Source organism: Maniola hyperantus, chromosome 21 (genome assembly GCF_902806685.2).
Source record: "Maniola hyperantus chromosome 21, iAphHyp1.2, whole genome shotgun sequence".
Taxonomy (NCBI): Eukaryota; Metazoa; Arthropoda; class Insecta; order Lepidoptera; family Nymphalidae; genus Maniola; species Maniola hyperantus.
Window position 1 is genome coordinate 8,954,224 of NC_048556.1, and position 27,904 is coordinate 8,982,127.

At 38.8% G+C, this 27,904-nt stretch overlaps 1 protein-coding gene across 8 annotated transcripts; it reads left to right on the forward strand.

The window, feature by feature from the left end:
* Positions 1 to 369: 369 nt before the first annotated feature.
* On the forward strand, positions 370 to 27,612 carry LOC117992214 (odorant receptor Or2-like). 8 transcript variants are annotated; one of them, XM_069505842.1, is made up of 9 exons: positions 370 to 421; positions 1,655 to 1,815; positions 9,067 to 9,214; positions 9,577 to 9,676; positions 10,569 to 10,673; positions 11,431 to 11,586; positions 23,785 to 23,884; positions 25,022 to 25,126; positions 25,846 to 25,967. In XM_069505842.1, the coding sequence occupies exons 1-8, from the start codon at positions 417 to 419 to the stop codon at positions 25,057 to 25,059; spliced, it is 813 nt and encodes a 270-aa protein (XP_069361943.1). In that variant the 5' UTR covers positions 370 to 416; the 3' UTR covers positions 25,060 to 25,126; positions 25,846 to 25,967. The 8 variants fall into 8 exon arrangements, with proteins under 8 accessions (XP_069361943.1, XP_069361940.1, XP_069361944.1 ...); XM_069505839.1 differs by lacking the exons at positions 370 to 421; positions 1,655 to 1,815 and adding an exon at positions 4,449 to 4,514 and having other exon boundaries at positions 8,473 to 9,214; XM_069505843.1 differs by lacking the exons at positions 370 to 421; positions 1,655 to 1,815 and adding an exon at positions 6,899 to 7,008.
* Positions 27,613 to 27,904: the final 292 nt, after the last annotated feature.

The following is a 27,904-nucleotide window of genomic DNA, read 5'->3' on the forward strand; positions in this document are numbered from 1 at the left end:
AATGGTAACACTTAAACACTTCAAACAATGCGAAAAGTCTCTTGGATTTCTAAAAATTTTACCTTTGTTAGAAGTACTTAGCACCGCGATAGCCAGCGTTAAATACCTACACTGGAATGACACTTGTCTTTAAGTAGGCTCTAAGCTCGGTTAGGCTACGCGACAGAGTGGTTCTTTCACTATATTCTGTTATGATTTCAAGTGTTCTATGTACCACAATACGGTTATCTGATACTGGATACTGTAGGTTTCCAAGTTCACGTGGAAATAGGTTTTTAATTTTTTTGTGAAAACTAGCACGTAGCAGTAGATTTTGACGTTTAGCACAGAGAGCTTGCATCCCTATGAAGGTGCTCCCGGTGTCGGAGTGAAACGTGCGTGGGGTGTGTTTGGGAGGATTTGTGTGATGTACCTACATGCTGTACGTTGCACCATACATATTTGTTTGTTTTAGCGGATACTAGCAAAATAAGCTTATGGTTGCTTGAATAATCACACTTTACTAATAAAGGTAGCCTAGTGGTTAGGAGGTCCGCCTTCTAATCGATCCTAATATAAAAAATGATAATAATATGTAAAATCTAAAGTATCTGGACCCAGTTTATTCAGTATCATTTTTTTACTATTGCAGTTTACACAGGATAGAAGCGTACAATTCTAAGGGCCTTCAAAGCAAATTCCTTCCATAAAAAATAATTTCAGCATGAAAATAGGTATACTTTTAGGTTTTCTCTGCTCTCTCATTTTATAAAGGAAGTATTCCTTTTATGGAGGTGCTTGAAATTGCGAGTAATTTTCCACGCCAAATATTAAAGATGTCCTTAAGTAGTGTCGCCACTTATATGACGGGATTTGTCCTATTTTTGAACACGGCTTTTTAGGGTTCCGTACCTCAAAAGGAAAAAACGGAACCCTTGTAGGATCACTTTGTTGTCTGTCTGTCTGTCTGTCTGCCTGTCCGTCTGTCTGTCAAGAAACCTACAGGGTACTTCCCGTTGACTTAGAATCATGAAATTTGGCAGGTAGGTAGATCTTATAGCTCAAATTTGGGGAAAAATCTGAAAACTGAATTTAGGCTTACATCACACAAAAAAAAATTAAATTGTGGTCATGAACTAATAATTAGTATTTTCAATATTCTAAGTAAGATAACTATATCAAGTGGGGTATCATATGAAAGGTCTTCACCTGTGCATTCTAAAACAGATTTTTATTTATTTTTATGTATCATAGTTTTTGAATTATCCTACAAAATGTCGAAAAAATACGACTGTAGTACGGAACCCTCATTGCGCGAGCCTAACTCGCACTTGGCCGGTTTTTTTATACATAACGGAGCCGATTCTATTGTACACAATCTCTAAACTAAACTAAATTAACAGGTCTAAATCTAGTGCTATCCTTTTCCGCAAGCAACATTGTGAAAGGGATATCAATAGATTTAGACGTCCCATTTTAGTTTAGCGATTGTGTACAACGGAATTAGCCACAATATAGGCCTATCACTATAACTTTTTTTTATTTAATTTTTTTCTCTTTTGTCAGTTTTTATTATTAATATCATATTTTTTTATTTTCTTTAAGTAGTTATTTATTTTGATATCTATTTTTTGTGCATTTTTATAAAATTAGGTAGGCATAACTAATTTTGCAGAAGTCATCCCAAACGCGGGCAAACGCGAACACGCTTTAAGATGGGTGTGCACTCTCTAAAAAAACGTATAGTAAGCGATATGTCGAGATGGCAATCGTGGAGGGAACACACGCACACCCGCGCTAACCCAGCGCGGGCGACCGCGACGTCGCGGACTATACGTAAGTACATAGGTTGTTTTATTTTATTAAATTCAAGCAAAAAATTATTAGTTGAAATAAGTTTTTAAATGTTTTTGGCATTTTATTAAAAAATCTTAGTCCAATTTTGTTTGGACACCGTACATTCAAGATATTATTAAGGAGACAGAAAACATTTTACAGTTGGAAGTAGCCCTTTAAATAAAGGAAACAATTACCTTGCCTTTGTAACGTTAAGTAATTGCACCTGTTATACTTTTGTGCTCAAATTATTTTAAGCCTCATTTATAATGAACAGATTTTCTCTTTTTCTTTCCTGAAGCCCTAATATTACAGTGATTTCCACCTGACCTAGTAAGATTTTTCATACGTAAAAGGCTCCAGATATTTGAAGTCACTGTATTGAGTACAGTACGCGGCAGAAAATATTGTACATCGACCTTTAGAAAGAGAGTCTCTGTCGTTGAGACCGACAAAACGTCACGTAGATATGAGTGACAGAGACAACGCTCTACAAAGCCGAAATCTCATTCTAAAGGTCGATCTACAATATTTTCTGCCGCGTTATGTAAGATAGTGGTTGTGAGAAAGGCAGCATGAGAATTTTCACCGCGCGATTTTATCCGCAGAATTCTGTGACATAAAAATTGTATGAAGCCCGGCTGCCGCTGTACCAAGCCGACAAGTGTGAATGCAGCCTTAACTTGAAATCGTTAAAATAAGAATCGTTGAATCAACACCAATATAAAATATTGCCATTTGATAAAGTACATTTGATTTCCTTTAATAACAAATAAAAATATAAATCAGAACTGAAAACTACCAGTGAGTTGTAAAATTAACGAGCTCTCGATTCTCGATAAAATGAGATATGGGTAAGGCTATATTTTATTATTAGAGTTTCAAAAAATTTCTCATAAGGCCTTACGCAGACCATCGCTTTTTATTATGACCAATTTTTATCTCATAACGGCCGAGCGCAAACTAAGTATCTAGCGAATTTTGTAAGCGGAAAACGCGTGCGAAATTCTGCTAAAATGTGTCGTGCAAACAGAATACCGAATCCAGTTTTCTTGCATGGAATTCTATTTTGCTGCTGGCTGTCTTTTACCCCCTAGAGCGGAGAGGAGCGGAGAAGCGACGTGTGTGATCTTATACTTATATAAAGAAAAGCTGACTGACTAACTGATCTATCAACGGAGAGCTCAAACTACTGGACGGGTCGGGCTGAAATTTGACATGTAGATAGCTATTATGACGTAGACATCTGCTAATAAAGGATTGTCGAAAATTCAACCCTGAGGGGATAAAACAGGAGTTTGAAAAGTGTGTAGTCCATGCGGACGAAGTTGCAGCCATAAGCTAGTTAAGCGATAAAATTTTTGGTTTGGTTGACGATAACTAGCTACCACAGAAGCCTGCCCTCATGCTAGACCTATGCCTATTTAGATTTTTTTTCTTTTTTTAAAAGAATGTTAACCATGTTAAATGACTAATATTCCCCTTTCCTCTCCAACTAAGCGTCAGGCTTGTGCTAGGAGTAGAGGTACGACAATAGTGCAACGGGCGGGGTTTGAACCGGCGACCTTTCGGTTTTCAGTCCACTCCTTTACCGATTGAGCTATTGAGGCTCTAGATTTTGTCCTGCTTGAAATCGAATCCAGATCTTTCTAATATCTACCTGACAGCGCTGACTGAGCCAACGCTCTTATTTATTATTAATCACGAAAGTTTTAACAGCAAAGTAAATTTTATTCGCTTTATTAAACTCTGAAACACAAACAAGCATCATCTCCCATCTGTTAACTAAGTTTTAACAAGCAATTTGCTAAGTCCCATGTCAAAATCACTAGATTTAATTTGTTTGTTCCTTATTAAGTAAGCCAATTAACTGACGAATGGGCTGAGATAAACAGAACGCGTGGCCGTAAACCGGTGCGACACTTAGTACCTACCTACATAGGTATTTGCATAGGATCATATTATCACGCGTAGTTTACGACCGCGCTGCAAACGGTATTGCGAATGTATGCAATATTATACACCGACTAGCTAGTCGGGTATAATTTGCAACTATGCCCGCAACTTAGTCGTGTGGACTATATAATTTTTCCAATCCCTATTTTACCCCCTTAGGGGTTGAATTTTCAAAAATCCTTTCTTAACGGATGTCAGCCCTATCCGTCCAGTAGTTTGAGCTGTGCGTTGATAGATCAGTCAGTCAGTCAATTAGCTTTTCCTTTCATATTTTATAGAAGACTACGACTGAATAGCGCTTGCATCGCGTAGTCGAATCTGGTGCAGTTCAACTGCTCGTGAAATAGTCACTGGGGCCTAGAAGACTGAGATACGCGACCGCGATACGCGATACTAGTCTGAGATCTACATATAGAGCGTACTTACTTTTACTTTGCTCAGACTTAAGAGATTGTTATAATAAACCAATCCAATCCAATCCATCAGTCTGTTTGCATCCACTGCTGCTGCCTTTCCAAGAGCGCGCCACCAAATACGGTCCTCCGCCTTCCTCATCCATCCGCTCCCCACTACCTTCCTACCTTATAATAAACGTCTAGTTCTAAATAAAGTCTGCGCAAAGTCAAAGTAAGCTCTGAGCCTGTATCACGCGTTGGACTGATATCTACGGCTAAATATCACTTACCTGAAGAGCTCTCCCATACATTTCTACACAAAACAGTGTACTAGTGTCGTGCGTTACGGTTGCGTAGTTCTTATTCTATCTTTATGTGTTTAGACACGTACATGGCTACTAGAAGTTTTAAAAGAAAAAACTGTACGAAAGCATTTGCTCTGTAAACACCAGGTCAAACCACGCGCTTTCGGTCGTCATGTGCTGCCGTTTGACGTGCACTTTCTTACAGATAGATTTTTGTATTGAAACTTCTAGGAGCCGTTTTGAACACCTTCATTTGCGACTCGCTGCTGCACTCACACGCAAGTAAAGCAGGTTTATTGTAACGCCTGTCCTGTAATTTCCATCGCGTCGCGTTGCCGTTACGCGTTGTGTGCGATTCAGACTTTAAATTTTAGTATGTAATTTTGTAGACAACTTAATTAAAACATCGCGTACCTTCATCGTATTTATTGGTTCAGACCCTAATAAGTAAATAATTATGGAAAATTTTGAAGATAGGCGTGCTTCTTTTATTTAAAGCATATTAATATTATTGTTTACCTATAATAGTTACCTATTAGTCTATTGCTAGTATTATAATAGTAAGATGCCATAATTGTTCGAGTAATAATTAATTCCCATGGATGCAAGCTATCTACAGCTATGTATCACGCGTTTACATAATTAAATAATAGCAGGCTATTTACATAACTTCGTCAAAATCATTAAAACGATGTTTAAATGATTTCGCCTAATAGGTTTACGGATTAACGGCATCATAATTGATATAACCGGGATCATCGGCAGTGGCGTGCAGGTCATAGAGGCATAAATGCACTGCTTACCCCAGTTGTAACAGCTTAATGCTTAATTTTCATTATAGCCTGCCAGTAAACAGGTTCCTACCAACTGATGCCTACCCTGGCCTCAAACCCTGTGCACGCCACTGATCATCGGCATAGTAATATTGCCCTATGAGGCCAAGGGAGCGTTAAATCCAAAAAACTGGACCTCTAAACTAGGTCACCCTTGGGTCAGATTTAGGTCAATGTTGCTTTCAATTGATATGTGCTATCAAATTATGCCATACCCGCCCTCAGTATATTTTACGATGATAATTAATGACCACCGCCGAGTATAAAAAAATATTTAAAACTTTTTTACTTTGTAGGAAGTAGGTTTTGGAAGTCAACCGACTTGTCGGAAGTCGGTTAAAATATAGGTACATAATCGCCCGTGGCGTCTTTAGTATAAAATTTGTCTAGGCAGACTTCAGCCGTGGCTAGTTTACAATCCCTTGCAGTTGCATTATGTATTAACTAGCTAATGCTCGCGACTTCATTCACGTGGACTACAAAACCTTCAAACACCTATTTCACCTCCTTAGGGGTTGAATTTTTAAAAACCCTTTCTTACCGGATGCCTATGTCATAATAGCTATCTGCATGCCAAATTTCATCCCGATCCGTCCAGTAGTTTGAGCTGTGCGTTGATAGATCAGTCAGTCAGTCAGTCACCTTTTCCTTTTATATATTTAGATAGAAGATAGATAGAGCTTACAGTTTACAGCTTACGGTTTTCATATATAAATGAGGAATGACGTTGCACGGAACTTTGACATTTTCACAAAACTGGCATACTGACAGTGGCATTCAGTCACGTCAGCGATCCTCGGAAAATTCGTTAAATTCGTTAAACGACAATTTTCGTTACACATCGATATAAATGACAAGATATGCCCAAGCGAACAAAATTTTTCACGGTTTTGGAACCAAATAAATCAGCGCCACCTCTTAGATAAGTACTAATGAACGACCCGTTTGAAATCCAGACGTCACTGAGGTTGCATTTTTTTTATCAGATACAAGTTAGCCCTTGACTGCAATCTCACCTGATGGTAAGTGATGATGAGATGATAGCGGGCAACCTGGAAGGCGTATGGCAGTTTTTATTAAACCCATACCCCTTTGGTTTCTACACGGCATCGTACCGGAACGCTAAATCGCTTGGCGGCACGGCTTTGCCGGTAGGGTAATAACTAGCCACGGCCGAAGCCTCCCACCAGACCAGACCAGAAATTTAGAAATTATAAAATTCCAAACCCCTGCCAGGAATCGAACCCGGGACCTCCCACTAATAAGACCACAGCGCTCACCACTGCGCCAGGGAGGTCGTCGAAATTCATTCGTCGTCGCATTGGTGCTAAATAAACATTTTAGGACCAATGAGTCGGTGCCATTTTGCTTGTTCAATGGCCCTGTCCTTACGAAGTAATATATAAGTCTATGTCGTTACATCAATTATTTAGAAATGGCTCTTCACCAAATTGGCCTGATCTGGAAGTTTCGAAAAGTTTTCTCGATATGTTGTCAATTAAGGATATCATTCATTCTATCTTGCTCCCCTTAGAGACCAGATTTAATTGTATAGTCCGTACAGAGTGACTTCTCACGCGTCATTTTATCTCTATCGGTCAATAATTACTGACATGTCAAAAGTACTCTCTACTCAGAAAACTCAGTCACTCAGCGAGCGATGGAGGGAAGCGTACTATCCAATTTGTACTAAAATTGTGACAAGTAAGTAAAACATTTTTTTATTTTATTCATTTACAAGTTAACCCCAAGATGAAAAGACCAACTTTTATAGTTCAATAGTAAAAAGTACCCACGAAACACAGCGAAGTATTTTATGTTGCTTTTGTCGTTCGCTGACGAAACCTTAGTAGACAAAATTTTATTTAGTTTGAACAATTTTCTTTTAAAAGTTCTCTATCAATTATGCTATCAATCAAAATACGTAAGAGACTGTAATTTGTTATCGAAATAAACTAAGAAATTACGGATTTTTAAAATACACCTTTTTGAATCCAGAGCACAATATGTGTTATTTGAACAGCTATTGGGACGGCTGTCCGCCCATGTTATGATGGTCCCATGTGTAATTTCTCCGAAACTTTTCAATAAAAGAAAAGCTAATATTCACTCTATATACCGTTGAGAAAGTTTGTATGTTTATATTATTCAATATACTTTAACATTAGTCTTAGGCGACTTTGACCTCCCTGGCGCAGTGGTTAGTGGATCTTATAAGTGGGAGGTTCCAGGTTCGATTCCTGGCAGGTGGAATTTAGGATTTTGTAATTTAGAGCCAGCATGGCGGACTATGGTCTAAACCCTTCTCAATCCGAGAGGAGAAGCTCATTTGTGGGCCAGCCATGGGTTGATTATGATGAATAAACATTAAGTTAAAATTGCTGTTAAAGTAACTGATCTCGTGGGAGCAAACTTAGTATAAGAGTTACTTACTTACTTGACTTTAAAGCTTTATGGGCTTCTTGTTGATACCGACCTAGATTAGAAATCTCACTCTATTGGTCTGTTGATATAACAGACGAATATCTAGTACAGTATGCGGCCGAAGGTAATGTAAATCGGCCTTTAGAATGACATTTCGGCTCTGTAGAGCGTAGTCTCTGTCACTCAAACCTATATGACATTTCGTCGGTCTCAACGACAGGGACAACGCTCTACAAATCTGCTATATCCTTCTAAAGGTCTATGTACATTACTTTCGGCCGCGTACTGTACGTTGTATTTTATTTTAAAACTAGTGCTCGCGACTTCGTCCGCATGGACTACACAAATTTCAAACCCCTATTTCACCCCCTTAGGGGTTGAATTTTCAACAATCCTTTCTTAGCGGATGCCTACGTCATAATAGCTATCTGCATGCCAAATTTCAGCCTGATCCGTCCAGTAGTTTGAGGTGTGCGTTGATAGATCAGTCAGTCAGTCAGCCAGTCAGTCAGTCACCTTTTCCTTTTATATATATAGATATTTAGAAACATTATTTTTAGTTTTATTTATACAAAACAAGTAAAACCATATGTTTTACATAGTATAATCCTGCGAAACTTATAAACGTAAATACTGAAAAGGAACTATCATTTTCAAACCGTGATTCAGACATCTAGGTGTACCGTAATATAACCATGTCGAAATTCCTTACAAAACTTGAGGACTCAGCGAATCCTTTACTAGGCCCAACTTTATGGGGCTTGCAAAAATGGGGTATGTGGCAACCTAAGCCGGGCATAAATCGTGTTATTTACAACATCATTCATCTATTGGCAATTCTATTTGTTCTGAGCCAGTATGTCGAGCTCTGGTTGATCAGATCCAACATGAATATGGCAATGAGAAACCTCTCTGTGACAATGTTGAGTACCGTATGTGTTATTAAAGCAGGCACTTTCATTATGTGGCAGAAGTATTGGAGACAAGTGGTCTCATATGTATCTTCAACAGAAAAAGATCAACTTAGCAAGCGGGATGTAAAAGCAATGAGAATCATTCAGGGCTATATTGCGTATTCAAGAAAAGTGACTTACTTTTACTGGGCTCTTGTTGCAGCTACAGTATTTACTGTTATTCTAGCTCCATTAGCGGTTTATTTGTCTTCAAGTAAAAGTCATAAATTGATCAGGAATGAAACAGTTTCTTACCCAGAAATTATGAGCTCTTGGGCACCTTTCGATAAATCTCAAGGGCTGGGTTATTGGACGATGGTGGTTGTTCAGACGCTGATCTGTTTCTATGGGGGTGGCATTGTTGCTAATTACGATTCTAATGCAGTGGTTTTGATGACGTTTTTTGCTGGACAACTGGATCTGTTGAAGTTGAAGTGTTCGCTTTTATTTGGAGATGGTGAGGAGGATATAAGCTACCGAGACGCCGTGAAGAGGATTCGGGACTGCCATCAACACCATGTTTTACTTGTCAAGTAATTAAGTATAATAGTATATTCTTATTAGTAAACCACAGAGTAAAATAGTGTTCACAACTAGGTTGCCTATTCACCGAGGCTAATGAGGCATAGTGTTGGATATATGCAAAATTATTTGATTTGAGTAGTCGTTCATGCAGCGGCAACAATTTTTTGAACAATAAAACCTGAATTAATAGATGACGGCCTGACACTGAGGTTATTCTATGTTTTTGCGTTATTGGAAAACTTTGGACAACTAAACCCTGACCACGCCTTTTACCCATTTGCGTCTTTCGTGACATGAATCTTGCCTGCAATCTTCACGCTAATCTTGAAAACAAACCTATATCTTACTAAATATTTTTATCTTTTTCCAGGTATTCTAAAATAATGAATTCCCTGTTGTCCCCGGTGTTGTTTTTATACGTCATCATCTGTTCCCTCATGATTTGCGCGAGTGCAGTCCAATTAACTACGGTAAGATAAACGTTGTGGTTAATTTTACAAACACAAGTCGTTCTAAAATTCTGGCACATTCCGCCCTTTTCATGCAGAATTTCATATTCTGTAAAATAATTCATTGAATCTTGATGGATATAAAGGTAGTGATATAGCAACCGGGTTGGGGACGCCCCGCACATCCGCACAGCCCCCGCGCCAACCCAGTGCGGGATAGCGCGGGTGACGTGCGGGTGTGCGGGGCGTCCCCCACCTTTTACCTCGATTGTCATCTCGACCTATCGTGTCGCGTACTATGTATACTATGTAGTATGTACTATATACTATACCACAAATAAATATCTATAACTGCACATTGGGAGGCATACTGTTATCAATGTTTTTGCCAAGCAGCAAATTTTCGACAACTCAGAATTTCGCTGAAAACTCTGAGTCCCTGCTCAGTTTGTTACGCAAAGATCGACATGAACTCAGAGCTAACTCAAATACCATCTAGAATTTTCACATTAATTCAGAATTCAAAGCCGACAAAAGTTTGATTGCAAATGGTGTGAATTTAGAGCAAACTATAAGTTTAGCGTTAGATTATACCGATGACTAAGAAGTACGAAAGAAACAAACCCGGTCAAGTGCAAGTCAGACTTATACACACAAAGGGTCCAGTAGCATCGCACAAGAAATACTTTTTAATATTTTTTTGTGATGTAACCACAAGTTCACGGTTTTCTGATTTATTCCTTTACTTGTGCTTTAAGACATTGCTACCTGCCAAACATGATTCTAGGTCAACAGTTAGTACCCTATGGGTTTCGATTTTTACAGATAGACAGACCGATATCGAATTGATCCTATAAGGGTTCCATTTTTTTGGGAGATAGGGAACCTTAACCAATCTGTTGTTTATTTATAGGATGGTACAACCAGCATGCAGCAAGTTTGGATAGCAGAATATCTACTGGCACTGGTTGCTCAGCTGTTCCTGTATTGCTGGCATAGCAATAAAGTGCTATTTATGGTAAGCCGTGATTTGTTTCAAGCAACTTAAGCTTCGATACCGCAAAGCCTTAAGACTAAGGTCTTCAATGAGTGTGTCCTACCTGTGATGACGTATGGAGCGGAAACATGGACACTGACAGTTGGCCTCGTCCACAATCTAAAAGTCGCTCAGCGCGCTATGGAGCGAGCTTCATATGTTGGGTATCACTCTCAGGGATAAAATCCGGAACGAGGAAATTCGCAGATGAACCAAAAGCGACCGATGTAGCTCAATGGATTAGCAAGCTGAAGTGGCAATGGGCAGGTCATGTCTGTCCCAGAACCGACAGCCGATGGAGCAGACGTGTTCTGGAGTGGAGACCGCGTACCGGTAAGCGCAGTGTGAGACGACCTCCAGCCCGCTGGACCGATGACCTGAAGAAGGTGGTGGGGAGCAGATGGATCAAGAAAGCGGAGGACCGTGTTTGGTGGCGCGCTCTTGGAAAGGCCTATGTCCAGCATGCACGCAAACAGGCTGATAGATTGGAACATAATCTTGCGCTTGGTCATAAGCAGTCTATATAGCAATGATGACGCCATTAGAATACACTGCTAGAAGATGCCTATTCACTCTTGAAACAGTTGATGTTAATCAAATTAAAAGTAATTAGTAACATAGACACGAAACATGACTTGGTTTCCTATCGGATAAATAAATACTTTGGAGAAAGTGGCTAGACACTTCACACAGTCAGTCAGCTTTTCGTTTTATACATTTAGATTTGATTTATCACCAGAGTCTGAAAGTGGACGAAGGCGTATATTCCAGCGCATGGTGGTCACAGGGAGCCAGGGTGCGCCGCAGCGTGGCGTTGCTCGGTGGACAACTGGCCAAAACCGTTGTGTTCACCGCTGGGCCCTTCACCAAGCTCACCGCTGCTACTTTTATTACTGTAAGTATTCTCAACCCTGAGCGCGTTTGGAACCCTCGTAGTTTTAGTTTTAACTTCGCGTAATAATTAATTAGCATCTTACAAACTCAACAATCGGCCGTCAAATTAAAGTGTAATTTATTACCTTGAATAAATTATTAGACTTTGATTTTGTAAGTTGTCAACATTATCATGATCATCAACATCAACTGATAGACTTGCACTGCTCGACATAGGTCTCTTGTAGGGACTTCCACACGCCACGGCCTTGCGTTGCCTAAATCCAGCAGATCCCTGCGATTTGCTTGATGTCGTCCGTCCGCCTAGTGGGGGTCCTTGAGACCCCAACGTCTATTAGATTTTCGAACTATGTGCCCTGCCCATTGCCACGTCAGCTTCATCACCCGCAACAATGTTATACTCTTCAGTTAGCATACATCCACTGCTGGACATATCGACTGTGTGGTAGTATCTCAATTTCAAAAACTTTACAGAATGAAAGTAGAAACTCGATTCCTTGTTTCTAATACACACTGCTTCAGTAACCGGAAGGAAATATTGCAGATCGAACTTTCGAATGAGATAACGATTTCGTATTACTTTGTTTCTGTCGTTGAGACCGACAACACGTCGTCTGACGTGTTACCTGTCTAGGTATGAGTGACAGCTGGTGACAGAGACGACGCTCTACGAAGCCAAAATGTCTTTCTAAAGTTCGTGGAATATGGAATGTCCTTCCGGCTTCCGTTCCGGATCCTAGGCAAGCGATCTGTTGCTCCATTGCGATGTGATTGAAGGAAAAATCAATAAACTAACAAACGAACACACTTTAGCATTTATAATAATGATTGGATTGGATTGGATTGGATGGACAAAAGTGAGGAAGTTACAAGTTTGATCCTGAACTCCACACGTGATTGACCTTTAGGTGGTGAAGGGTTAAACAGGAGCAGTTGGACTGGATTAACTTCATCATCATCATCATCATGATCAATCCATCGCTGGCACATTACAGAGCACGGGTCTCCTCTCAGAGCAGAAGGGTTTGGGACATAGTCTACCACGCTGGCCAAGTGCAGATTGGCAAAACCTGATTAGCGGATTGCATTCACTTAGCTAACTAGATAATTCTTTTTTTCAGATTTTAAAGGGCTCATACAGCTACTACACATTGCTGAGTAAGAAGGAGGAATAATGAAATGTTTACTCAACTGATCACTAAACTTGATTGTTTTGTTTTTGATTAATTTAAGCGTAGGTTACGCACTGCATCCGATCCGAGTCCGTGAAAATACGGTCTTTTTTGTTTTGTATGGGAGGTTATGACGTATGTCGCAGATAATCCCTGATATTCTCACGGATGACGGATAGAACTCGGATGACGGAAGTGTAGTGCGTAATCACCGTAACAACTTAGAAGAAATAATTGTAACTTAAAAAAATATTGTCAATTGAAACTAGTTTTTTTTAACCCAAAAAAATATGTCAATGCGTTTGCCTAAGTTCATGCATATATTCGCTTATGATAGCGTAGGGATTAAAATTAAATACTTATCACTTACTTTAACGGTGAAAGAAAACCTGAGTGTTCTAAATAATGTTCTCATAGGTGTGTGAAGTCTGCCAATTCGCAATGAGACACTGGGAGAGGAGAACCTTGCTCAGAAGTCGGGCGGTGATGAGTTGATCATGACGATGATGATATAATCAAATCAAACATTCTTTATTGCACATGTGGGTATGTAATACGTACATACCTATAGATGTTACAGTTATTAAAGTTTCACCACAAATAGCCAATAGCATGCAAAAAAATAAAAAATAAAACCAACAACTGACTTAAATTACAATTGAATTATGTATCTATTATTACTAATTATCTCAAAGTTAGTTAGTTCTAAGTTCAACTATATATAAGTTCAAACAATTTGTACGTTGTATCGAGGTTGAAACTCCAGAGGTTATTGCCGGTTTAGAACCTTAATAAGCACTTACAATGAATGCCTACAGAAAAGAAATAAAATTTGATTTCCTAGAATTTAGGAATTAACTAAGACCCATCCATCTTTGAGACGCCACTGAAGCCGCCCCATTACATCAGAATAGCGCAAATAATTTCAATTAACATTTCGTAACTTGACTTTATTTGGCTTTCTGAACAGCAAGATACCTACACGTATAGTTTCGAAGAATGCGACGTTGGTAAGAAACTTTGCCAAACGAGACGGTAAGCATAAACTTTACCTATTTATATTCTCCAAGATGATGAACGAGACTTCACCCGTGTGGAATGTGGATTCAGATTTTTTTTTAAACATTAAATAAATAAATAAATAATCATTTATTTGCAAGAACGTTGATGGAAGTATACAATATAATAAGCCCATAACATTCGACTAAATTAATAGTGTGCAAATATTTTAAGAGAGAGATCAAAAATTAAGTTTTTAAACATTATATTATATTCAAACTTCATAGTCGCTGATAGTTCCTCCCTGTGTTGGGGACAATGCGCAGCGAAACTTTCATCTTTTATAAAATAACGAAGGTCTGACCCTCGCAGGCTCTCTCTATAAGAAGTTTGACAAAGCCGTCTAGACAGAGCAATCATGCGGTAAGGCGGAGGGGCTCGAGGGAGCGACCCGAGGCGGCCGGCCCTCAGTAACTCAGGGACCTATATTGACGGGTCGTCATAGTCGTAATTTACCACGAGATCAAAGGCATTGGACTACTGTCTCTCTCCTTATACTATGGTATCGTGGTGACCTGATTCGCAAATAGGCAGTGCCAGTGGCGAAAGCCAGTTAGAAATTATAATTCTCAAATTGTAGTTAATAAAGCGGGAAAATACCATCACGAAACCTCCTCCCCCTTCCGTTTGCCCCTATTGTCTCCTCGTCATTTAAAGCCCTGGATAGACACGACGCGTGACGGCAGCGATGCAGTACAGTACGTCACACTTGCACTGGGCAATGGGTATAACTATAGTACACGACAAGTCGAGATGACAATCGAGCTATGAAGCGGGGGGATGCCCCGCACACCCACACGTCACCTGCGCTATCCCGCACTGGGTCAGCGCGGGGGCTGTGCGGGTGTGCGAGACGTCCCCAGCCGGTTGCCATCTCGACCTGTTACGTACTATACATTAGCTAATATTGCCTGAGCATTTCTCGCAGTCCTTATATTATAAGTACACGACAACTATGTAATGCTTAAAATGACTTCGTTCAGACGCCCGAGTCCACTTCAAGCATCTGCCAAAAATAGATCAACAAGAGAGACAGCAGCAGTCTGGCTCATACATAGTTTTTAAAATTGTCTTTTTTTGCGTCTAAAAGTAAGCCTTTTTTTGTACAGGCCTATATGGCACCTCATACATAGGCAGAGATAGAAGCTTGTATACATGTGAGCAACGAAAGACGCCAATTCACATAACTACTAACTGAGCCAGGCAGAGGTTTGAACGAACACGAAAAATTCTAGTCTATAACCACTCTTATGCGTGCTTCTCAGTGTGATCACCTTTAAACTGTTGCTTATAGTAGGTACAAATTCTAGAAGCCGCGTAAAAGACGCTGCAGTCGCGCGTTTTGTCTTCCCTAGCCCTAAATGTTCGAAAATCTCCAAATGACATAAATTCTTTACGACCCCAACCGGCAACGCGTAAAATTGGATTTTGCTGATTTCAAATTATAGACGTTTTAAGATCTAAGACGGAGTATAGATAAAGTTTTATTAAATCTCTTTACTTATTTCATAAAACCACAGCTAAGTTAGAAAAATGCCACAGCTAAAAAAAATGTGTTCATGCACAATATACCCACCTAATATTCAATTTTCAAAGTAAGCTAACTATAGCAAGTGGGATATCATATAAAAGGGCTGCACTTGTACATTCTAAAACAGATTTTTATTTATTTTTATGCACAATAGTTTTTGATTTATCGTGCAAAGCGTCGAAAAAATACCCTTACATCTGAAGTTTACAACTCCAAAAAATCTGAAATAATTATAGTCAATAGAAATTTATGCATATTTTACAAGAAAAATAAAACCAGCGCTCTAGCTGTCTTGTTTTAAAATAAAAATTAAATATAAACCTCTACAAACAAAGTTAGTTTTGCAGCTCGTTAGCAAATGTTACCGTTTTACTTCTTGGATAGTACGAAACCCTCGGTGCGCGAGTCTGACTCGCACATGGCCGGTTTTTATTATGTATTAGTCCCTAACAAGAGAAGGGCGGTACCATTTTTCTTTGCAATAATAGAGCAGTGGAATTTCTAAACGGAAAATGTAAAAGAAAATTACCACTTACCGTTGAGTATTAATCAAACAATTACTTTCAAACTTCAATATTAAAGAAAATGCTGATTGTGTGCGCAAAAACAGAATTTTTGACTCTTAGTAAATTAATACTACGGATACGAAGCATTTTGCTATGCGAAGAATTCAAATTTCAGATTTCAGCTAGATTGGAGCTTTTATATATTTGACTTTTTTGTATGAATCATTCCGATGAAATTGGTAGTTAATTGATTTTTTGGCTAGGTTAGGGACCTACATTATACTACCTAGATGGTTATGGTACCATTGAGCCTCTCTAATGTTGGAGGTGGAAGGTGGACATTGGAACTTTCTGATGGCGACAAGGACAGTAGAATTTGGACTCATTTTTCCACTCATTTCCCAGCGTTATAAAAAAGAAATTATGTTTTCATGCATTTTTTATTATAATAAAAAATCTTTTACTTTCAAAAAGGTTTTTTTTACTTTTAACTTATTAAAATGTTTCCTAGACTCATTTTCAAGTTTCTCTTACAAGATTAAATTAGCACTCTCTTTGTTAAAGATGTCCACTTAAAGATTCTGAGATAATTTAATTTAAATTTATTTCTCTACAACTTTCCGGTACGGAATAAACTTTTCTCTCAAAAGAAATACTATTCAATGAGAAATAGTTAGAAATTAAGCTGAATCCACCCTGTGCAGAAATGTCTGACGTTATAAAGAAAATCTACATACAAAATTCTAAGTTTCTAGACAACAGTTTGACGTTGATATGTCAGTCAATCAGTATATTTATTACGTGATGATATCCACGACCTCGTCCTCGTAGATTTAAGTTTTTGAAAATTCCGGGACAACAGTTAGGGAACTTCTAACAAAACATCGAGGCTTCGATGTAATTGTGGCAGGCGTCAAATGTTTACTTAATACTTACATTTGACACTGATAGCCCTAATGTAGTCCTATTTTCATAGAGATAGTATACACCAAAGAATTTGTACGTACTACTATGTATACACCTATTTTTCTATGATTTTATGTCACCATGTCACCATAGCCTGATATTTGACATATCGTCGATTCAGGATCAAACCAAGAGTTCCCTTACTCTAGTTCACTCTGCCTCACTTTCGTTTAGTACGAGTAAAGTAATGTGCATCGACCTTTAGAAGGAGACAGCAAATTTGTAGAGCACTGTCTCTGTCGTTGAGAACGACAAAACGTCATATAGGTATGAGTGACAGAGACAACGCTCTACAAAGCCGAAATATCATTCTAAAGGCCGATGTACTGTATTTAATAAAGACAAGACAAGGGGCGTGTCATACGTGTCATATAACCAAGACAGCTGAAATTTACTGAGCTAATATGAAATGGATTTCAAAGGGCTATTCACGTACTCGCATCGTACCTACATATTCCTATAAGTTCTGACATTGATGAAGTGCGGAGCTACGTCCTACGAGCACGATGTACGTACCGCTGGGAATTCTGTTAACGGGATTTTAGAGTAAGCTTATATCAATCTTGATACTTGATACCAATGATGTTAGAAGAAATCGAATATCATTGCTTGATACCTATCCTTTAACGGTGAAGGAAAACATCGTGAAGAAACATGCATGCCTAGTTCTCCGTAATGTTCTCAAAAAGGTTAGGAAGTCTGCCAATCCACACTGGGCCACCATGGTCAAGGCACCGTCCTATTGTCATCGCTCGCGCGATGATGCGATGCGATTTCATCGTGCGATGAAATCTATATACATATATAAAAGGAGGAGGTGACAGACTGACTGATCTATCAACGCACAGCTCAAACTACTAGACGGATCGGACTGAAATTTGGCATGCAGATAGCTATTATGACGTAGGCATCCGCTAAGAAAGGATTTTTGAAAATTCAACTCCTAAGGGGGTTAAATGGGGGTTTGAAATTTTGTAGTCCACGCGGACGAAGTCGCGAGCATAAGCTAGTACAATATAAACGCATCGCATGATCGCGCGATCTTCAATAGAACATTCAGTAGAACACAGTTTGTTTGAACGCACGGGACGCGCTATCATTTTCGTCGGACGCACGCATCATCGCACGAGCTATGACAATAGGACGGCGTCTAAGCCCTTCTCATTCTGAGACGAGAGCCGTGCTCAGTAGTGGGCTGGCCAAGGGATAATCACGGTGAATCTTACTACAACAAAGTTTGATGACTGCAAATGGAAAACAAATCATCGATTCGTGAGTCTGATAAAACTCACTGCTTATATACATACATATTTAAATCTCTTGCAATGATTTCCACAAAAAAAATCACAAAATATTTCGTAGTGAGTTAGGTACCTCAAGTGGCTCCCGATTCGTCTTCGCAGGAATACTCATATTCTTCATCTTCTTTACTGTATACTGTTCAATCCCTCCATTCCTTTTTACCTTAAAGAACGCTTTGAGTACCTATGTGATACACACTCTTTTTCTCTTCGTTCTCAAAATAATCTACGTCTGAAAGTTCCTACACACTTCTCTTCTTATTATGCTAAATCATTTACTGTTACCGCTATACTGCTATGGAATTCTCTCCCCTTGGATATCATACAGTCTCAATCACTATAAATTTTCAAAACGAAATTGAAGCTCTTTTATTTATCCTCCATTTGATGTGTTTATTTATTTATTTTTACTTTTTATTCCACTTATCTGTCGTCTATTCGTCTCTTATTTACTGTTGTATTTTTATTTATATACGTATATTATGTATATTTACTTTATTTAATTAGTACACCCCTTCCGCTTTCTTTAATTTTTATAATATCCTTTACCCTAAGGTTGCCTGGAAGAGATCACTATTTTAGCGATAAGGCCGCCTATTGTACATGCTTTCTTTGTTATATGTCTATTGTTTTTGTTTTGGTGTACAATAAAGCATATTTTACTTTACTTTTACTTTACCTATTCATCATAAGTGGTTTTCCAGCACTTTGTTAAAACTCCTCGTCTCCGTGCCTACTCGTGTTTTGTTCAAGGCCACTAACGGAGGCCAAGTGCTTTCAGATTGAGTTGGGATATTGCATTTAGATGCTTTTTGTTTGCCATTTGAGGACTCTTTCAAGCACCTACACGTGTTTTGTAAGAACAGTAATAATATCGACTATGTAAGACTTACGGTCAGCGTAAATAGTGGAGTGGAGCGGAGTGGAGTAAGGCCAAGTCTTTTTGATATCAACTAAAATCGGCATGTCGAATCCGTAAAACCTGCATCAATCATTATTACAATCGCAATGAGGAAGTTTCAGGGCAACGTTCGATAAAATTTTCATAGATGGCGCTTAAATACTAACACCACTAAAAACGAAAAATAATACCTGTTACCTGTTGTGATTGGCTGAATTTATGGTATTCTTGTTGCAACAATGAATTGTAGCCAATAGTGAGTGAGCCGAACAACCAATCAGAGGTGATTGCGATCGTGACCTTGTAGCTGTCATTCTAAACGCGCAGCTGCTTTAATAAGTACTTTAACATTAATTAAGACACGAGGAAGCACTGATATTGCTAACGTGTTGTGTTTTCCTTGTCCCGCTCCATTGACCTCGTTCAGACCTCAGCCCTAACGCTACTTAAAAACACATACAATTGTGCATTGTAAGGTCTACATCTCCTGAGGATGCTCCGGTATCGGGGCGAAACGTGCGTCAAGTGTGTTTTGGGATTTGTGTGGTGGTGGTGCGTATTGCTTGCCAAATGCCTTGTTTTCCTGCATGGTTAACAGTGGGAGGGCGGGCGGTGCATTCGCATGCTGCATGTTGCATCATACAGATTCAACCTATTTCAGCAGATTACAGCAAATTAAGCTTTTGGTTCATTGTATATCATGGACTTCCGCAAAGTAACGCCTGATTCTATACAACATTTAAAACCACATACACAAATTGTGTGCGGACAGGCTGGTTTCCGGTAGTAGTAGTTAATTAAATCAGCTTGTATGGAGTGTCGCATTGGGGGTGTGCTAATATACTGTAGATATAAGTATACCCTAGTATCATGTAGACTGCAGATATATTTCAGTATTAACTATGATAATAATATGCTATCTTGTAATAATGACAGCCACATTTTCTTTCCGCTTGACAAGGGATCAAAAGCTGGGCATTTTCAAAAGCTAAATATCTGTCCTTATTACGTAGGGAAAAGGTTAATCTGACGGACTTTGTAAAAGGCTATTCCGTAAGGGATTTTTATGGAAGGAAAACTGTTTGAGAAGCGTTAAAGTAAATGAAAATATCAGAGAAAACTGCCACTCAGTACACTCATTCAAATACAGAGTGAAGCAGTATTACCTATCATTACTATAGGAAAATCAAAGAGTACACACGCAATTTTGAAAAACCTAAATCCACACAGACAAAGTCGCGGATATCATCCAGTGTAAAAATAAATTTAAAATTTGAAAAAATCTTCAGTATCACATTTTTTCTTCTAATAAAGCAAATTAAGTAGAAAACATAATTTAATCTATTAAAAAGGAAAAGCGCTAGAAAATAGCAGTGAGATATTTTCTTTAATAGGCTGTCTTAATAGCTTGAAATTAGCACTCGCACAGTTCTTTAAACACAATATTTTGTATCGCATTATGCAACAAAGCAACAAATGGTACAGGTTTTTTATTTAACACACACACACACAAACACACACACATACACACACACACACACACACACACACACGCGCGCACACACACACACACACCCTCGTACACACACACAAACACACACACACACACACACACACACACACACACACACACACACACACACACACAAGGGACATAGTCACAGTTTTTAGCGACTTCTGTGACTATGTCCCTTTTATATCTAAAAAAATCCATACTAATATTGTAAATGCAAAACTGTGTCTGTCTGGCTGTCTGCTAGCTTTTCACGGTCCAACAGTTTAACCGATTTCGATGAAATTTGGTACAGATTTAGCTTCCATCCCGGGGAAGGACATAGGTTTTTTTGTGCATCTCTTTTTGTCTAGACTTAAGAACGTTTGACTCGATTTTGACTAGATTTTTCCAGCTAAATAGAAACCTTTGTACAAGTTGATATCGATAGGCTTACTTTTATACCGGAAATAGCTTATGTATGCGATTTCCTCCGCGAATATGAAAACCCCATATCACCCCCTTAGGGGGTGAATTTTTAAAATTATTTTCTTAGCTAATGTCTACGCCATAATAATAGCAATCTGCATGCTAAATTTCAGTCCGATCCGTCCAGTAGTTTGAGCTGTGCGTTGGTAGCTCAGTCAGTCAGTCAGCTTTTCCTTTTATATTATACTAGACGATGCCTGCAACTTCGTCCGCGTGGATTTAGGTTTTTAAACATCCCGTGAGAACTCTTTATATAATATTTTCAGGATAAAAAATAGCCTGCCGTCGCTCTCCAGGTCCTTAACTATACCCATGCATGCAAGAAATCACGTTGATCCGTTGCTCCGTTGCAACGTGATTGAAGAACAAACCAACAAACCAACAAACAAACGCACTTTTTAACCGACTTCAAAAAAAGGAGGAGGTTCTCAATTCGTCGGAATCTTTTTTTTTTTTTTTTTTTTTTTTTTTTTATTTTTTATGTATGTTCCCCGATAACACGAAAACGCCTAGACCGATTTTGAAAATTATTTTTTTGTTTGAAAGGGTATACTTCAAAGTTGGTCCCATTTCAATTTGGTGAAGATCTGATGAACATCTTCGAAGATAGATACTGGAACTCTTCAACGGATAAGAGTAAATTGCTCGCGATCAGTGTAATAGCTTAGTAAACAGTAGACTTTTAACCAGTCATAGCATAATTCCATGGGGCCACTAAAAATTGTGAAATAAAAAATTTTTACAAAAAAAATAAAAACCGACTTCGTTACACAAACACTAAAAATTGAAAAATAATTTAATTTATTACCGAATATATTATGTATACAAGAGTTAATATAGTTCCATAATAATATTTTTTGGGGTCGGTGCCAATGAGGTGCCATTGTGGAGTCCCATAAAAATATGAAGTCTAGACGATTCGCGCAGCTAAAGCTAATTGGCACCGGCACCAAAAAGTATTATTATGGAACTATATTAACTCTTGTATACATAATATATTCGGTAATAAATTAAATTATTTTTCAATTTTTAGTGTTTGTGTAACGAAGTCGGTTTTTATTTTTTTTGTAAAAATTTTATAATAAGGGTACTGATTTATAGTAAGGGTACTGATGTACCTATGGAAGGCAGACAGCAAATGTCTCTTTGTAGATACATATATATTCAGACTTTTTTCTTCTGAATTCGTGTTGAAAAGAAGCCTGTTGAATCCATAAAAAACAATATCAACTCGTCTCAAAGATGTCCCATTTTTTCGTCTCAATAAAAAAGCCTACCTACCAAAAAGTCATAATATAATAAGTTGTCATAATATAATATCGTCAGTATTTCTCATTGTTCGCTCTTGTTTACTGCCATTGTGTTAAGGTTCATATAAAAAGAAAAGCATTTTATCAACATTTTATTATCCGAGTATAGAACAGTAATAAGGATACCTATATAAGATACCGAACATGCTACAACGGAAAATAATTACATCTGTCAAAGGCCTAGAGGATCCCAAATATCCTCTTTTGGGTCCTACTCTGAAGGGGCTTTATTGGTTTGGCCTCTGGCAGTGTGGACATAAAATTCGAGACGGCCTCTTCAATTTTTTACATCTCTGCTCCCTACTTTTCGTAGTAAGCGAATTTATTGAACTGTACTTTATGAGAAACGACTTGATGAAAGTACTTTTCAACATGTCCTTGGCTGCTTTGAGCCTTGTTTCTATCAGCAAGACGGTATTTTTTATTTTGTACCTCCCACGTTGGAGAGAACTTGTTAGAAATATTTCAACTGAAGAAATCGCTGCACTGAATAGCAAAGATCCGGTGACAAAAAAACTAATGAAAAATTACATCGACTATTCAAGAGTAATAACATTTTTATATTGGTCAGTGATTTTACTGACTAATTTAGTGACAATTTCGTCTCCATTTATAAAGTACGCCACGGCACCAGTTTATCGTGAAATGATAAGGAACGGTAGCGAACCGTATCCGCAAATTCTAAGCTCGTGGTTTCCTTTTGATAAAACTAAAATGCCCGGATATTTGGTGGCTGTAACGGTCCATATAATAATGACTAGTCAGGGAGCCGGTGTCGTCGGTGTTTACGATACGAACGCTGTGGCGATAATGTCCTTTTTGAAGGGCCAAATGATGATATTACGACATAAATCCCAAAGGATTTTCGGCGAAGTAAATGGAATACCGAGAGATGATGTTTTAGATAATATCAAAGAGTGCCATCGTTTGCATAACTTGTATATAGAGTAAGTAATGACAGTCAAGTCCTACTTAATCAAAGTAATAACTTAACCTCAAAAAATGTAAATATGTCACATTAGGTTTTTATAAAATTTTGAAACATGTATTAAAATGATGTAAACATTTATTTCAAAGCCAGAAATATTTATTTCATAAACACTAGGATTAGCAAAGCCAACCTAATAAAAAAAACTAAATAGTTTTAAGAATAAACATAGGTTATACCAAACTAATATACCCTGTACTTTTAACTAACTTTTTATATATTTTACAAGCATTGCCATTATTATACCTAACCAGATTGCGACGAAAGCATCACACGACGTTAGGCCGTGTATAGACTATCAAAAATTATATCTAACAGTAGGTATCAACTAGCAACAAGTAAGCACTGTCTCCTGAACTATAAATAACTGTACTTTTAGAAATCAGGTTCTTGTACACAAAATGTTTCATATTGCTGTAATTAATTTGTAGTCCTTTGTTAGAGAATATCATTACGTGTAAACTTTTTACATCTTTTGTTTCAGACAGTACAAAATATTCAATTCAATAATTTCGCCCGTAATGTTCATCTATGTACTCGTTTGTTCCATAACGATATGCTGCAGCGTGGTACAGCTCAGTTTGGTAAGTCATTTTCATAATATTAATCCTTCATACTAATATTATTACTCCCTGTGCTCCTGTGCCCTGTAGTGAGCCGGTGATGGGTTGATCATGATGATGATGATGACTAATATTATTGATTCGAAAGTGTGTATGTCTGTATACCAGTCTGGCTGTCTGCTAGGTTTTCACGGCCCATACATTCAACCGATTTTGATAAAATTTGGTAAAGAGTTAGCTTATATCCCGGGGACGGACATAGGAATTTTCAAAACCTAAATCCATGTGAACGAAGTTGCGGGCATCATCTATTTCGTATAGAGATAACTTGCATTCAGAGTTTATTTTAATATTGGCTTCATGCAGGATTTGGGCTGGGCGTTGATTAGTTGTGAGCGATGAAGACTTAGCAGACCTTAGCAGAGCTTCTCAGCAGGTGGGCCTAACAATGAATATCAGTAAGACGAAAACCATGTCTAATGCTTATGTCCGGCCCACCCAGTAATCGTTGGGAACTCTGCACTCGAAATTATAGACGAGTATGATATATATCTAAGACACACAATCCAGTTGGGTAGGTCCAATTTCGAGAAAGAATCCAACTCGGTTGGGCAGCTTTCAGAAAGCTTTGAGATGTCTTCTTGTCCAAAACTCATCAGTGCTCGAAGACCAAAGTCTTCGAACAGTGCGTGTTGCCAGTGACGACATATGGATCCGAGACATGGTTGCTAACTATGGGCCTCATAAGAAAGCTCAGAGCCACTCAGCTATCGATGGAGAGAGTTATGCTTGGAGTTTCTCTACGCGATCAAATCAGAAATGAGGAGATCCGTAGGAGAACTAGAGTAACCGACATAGCTCAACGGGTTGCGAAGCTGAAGTGGCAATGGGCAGGGCACATAGTTCGTAAAACCGATAAATGTTGGAGTCTCAAGGCGCTGGAAAGGTGACCTCGCACCGGCAGACGCAGCGTTGGAAGACCCCCCACTAGGTGGACGGATATCAGACGAGTCGCAGGGAGCCGCTGGATTCAGGCGGTGCAAGACCGTGGCGTGTAGGAGTCCCTACAAGGGACCTATGTCCAGCAGTGGACGATGATGATGATAATGATGATTGAAGATTTTTCTTATTTTATAAGCATTGATGATTGATTTACAGGGAGAAATAACAATGTCTCAAAAACTCTGGGTCATTGAGTTCACCATGGCATTAGCGGTTCAACTATTGCTGTACTGTTGGCACAGCAATGAAATTGCCTATGAGGTAGGTCGAGGTATTTTTTTTTCTAAATAGAGATAGCTAGCAAACATGCAGGCGGGTCACCTGATGTTAAGTGATTACCGCCGCCCATGAACATTTGCAGCACCAGAGGAACCGCCGATGCGTTGCCGGCCTTTTAGGAATTTGTTGGTGGCGGACCAACCCTTGAATAACCCCATGTTGTAATCGAGGTATAGATCGAGATTGTCCCGCACAGTGCCAACCCGATGCGGGATAGCACGGGGACTGTACGGGTGGGACCTCCCGAATAAGAAGCGAATGTCTGTCAACAGCTGTACTCACGTATTTAGTCGATGTTAGCCCGACTAGTTTCGAACCAATCCGGGGTCCTTTTTCAAGGGAGTTAGTTCGCGCACGCGTCGCGGTTAAGACTGCGAGATGCACGTGCCGCTGCCTGTAGAGCCCGTTGTGAGGGTGGCTGAGGTGGGAGGGGGGGACAGCTGCAGATCGTCTCCCGACAGTTCTTTCTGATCTGGAGCTGTCACCAGGCAAGCGGAGCGGAGCGAACTGACTCCCTTGAAAAAGGACCCCGGATTGGTTCGAAACTAGTCGGGCTAACGTCGACTAAATACGTGAGTACAGCCGTTGACAGATATTATATATAATGGAAATCACTCACGATAGTTTAAACGCTAAAGAAGCGAATGTCTTAACCACGAGGCTATCATGGTTTTAGTTAATAATATTGGAATGGATTTTAGAGTCATGGTGTTGATCGAGGGGTTTACAGTAGCAACTGGTGGCGAGGTGACGTTCAAGTGCGTAGGCAAGTGCTGCTTCTTGCGGGCAAGTTGTCACCTTCGTTCATATTGCAAGCGGGGCCTTTCACGAACTTTTCCATGGCCACGTTTATTGACGTGAGTATAAAGAGTTTTTTGAAAACATTTTCGGATTGAATTTAGAATGTTTTTTGAAAACGTGTTTGTTATATGAAAACTCAGACTGAGAGTTTTGTCTCTATCATTTGTATGGGATTACGTAACAGAGAGACCGCTATACTAACTTCTGTCCGCGGATAGAGTATAGCGGGCAAGTTGTCACCTTCGTTTATATTGTAAGCGGGACCTTTCACGAATTTTTCCATGGCCACGTTTATTGACGTGTGTATGAAGAGTAATAGGTTTTTTATGCCCCATTACTATGGAATGGTCTCTACTCTCATAGGGTGACCTTTTATAGAAAAATACTCGTTTTAATGAGCAATAAGCGGTATTTTTTAGATTCATTTATATTATAATATTGATATAGAACCATATTCGTTGTAATTAGAACACTAGCGAAAACTAGAGATATTATTATTACTACCTAAACACAATCCAATACCAATAACCATTAGCCTTATATTTTTAGTTATTTAGTATTTTTTTAAGCCCGCAATGTATAGCGTGCAAAACTCGGGGTCAATGCCCCGCCTATGACGCGACATTGGCCCCGTGGCACCTAACTACGCAACATTCGTTAACGCTAGAGAGCGTAAGTTCTTTTTTTGAAAAGATAAATTGATACCTTACGCTTCGAGTGGCACGCATGCGCGTAGCGGCACAGATTACACTAAATACCGACGGGCGCAGAGTTTTGGCACCTTTGGGTAAAACGACACCTACGATCATGCTTCAAAACATCCATTTAACCATAAAAATCCTTGGTTTATTACTTCTACTGCTTCTCATTAGACTCGCGGTTGCCCTCGTGACCTCAACGTTTAAAATTTTCAAAGATTTAAGATGTAAGGTTGTGTGTTTTTTTTCAGATTTTGAAAGGTTCGTACAGTTTCTACACTTTGTTCACGCAAATGCAAGAAAACAAAATATGAAGAAACAACAGACTGTTGCTCTAAAATTTCAATATGAACTTTCACTGTTTTTACCTAACTGCAGCTTAGCATAATAAAAACAAAAATTGTACCTACTTAATTATAATATTGAAGCGCATAGCTTATCAACGCACGTTTGGGATGAAGTGGTGGAGTGTGGACCTAACTCAGAACACCTAAAACAGAAACGTCACGAAAACGCACCTTTGGCTGGGTAGCGCGTCGATCAACACGGGCGCAAGGCAGCGCATTAATATATATATATATAGCTGTTCGTGCTGATTCACTGACTGACTCACTCATTGATCACCTCTCCTGAACATTTTTGTATGAAAAATTTTTTTTTGACTGATGGTTTCGTATAGAAGACAAAAATTCATTCGGAGCAAAAATAAGGAGAGAGCTGATGATTGAGAGATTTCGGAGACGGGTGAAGAGCACGCTAAAGGTATTGAAGATATATAGAAGTGCTTGAGCAAATGTCACTCGAAACGTCATCCAATTGCCAGTGAGCTGAAAAAAAATTCAAAATGGCGGAATTTATTTTTCCATAGAAAATGTATGGCGAATAAAGTTCACATTTTGAAAAATCAACGCTGCATGCTCGCGGACCACTTCAGTGGTCCGCGCACCCACGCACCCTACTAGTTTTTCTATAAAGACTGATCTATCAACGCACAGCTCAAACTACTGGACGGATCGGGCTGAAATTTGGCATTCAGATATCTATTATGACGTAAGCATCCGCTAAGAAAGGATTTTTGAAAATTCAACCTCTAAGGGGGTGAAATAAAAGTTTGAAATTTGTGTAGTCCACGCGAACGAAGTCGCGAGCATAAGCCAGTTATTTATAAATATATTTTAACACTACTAAACTACTCTTGAAACTAGTGACTTCAAAGTTATTTAATACCTTTAGAATTCATTATAACTTTAATAAAGTACAT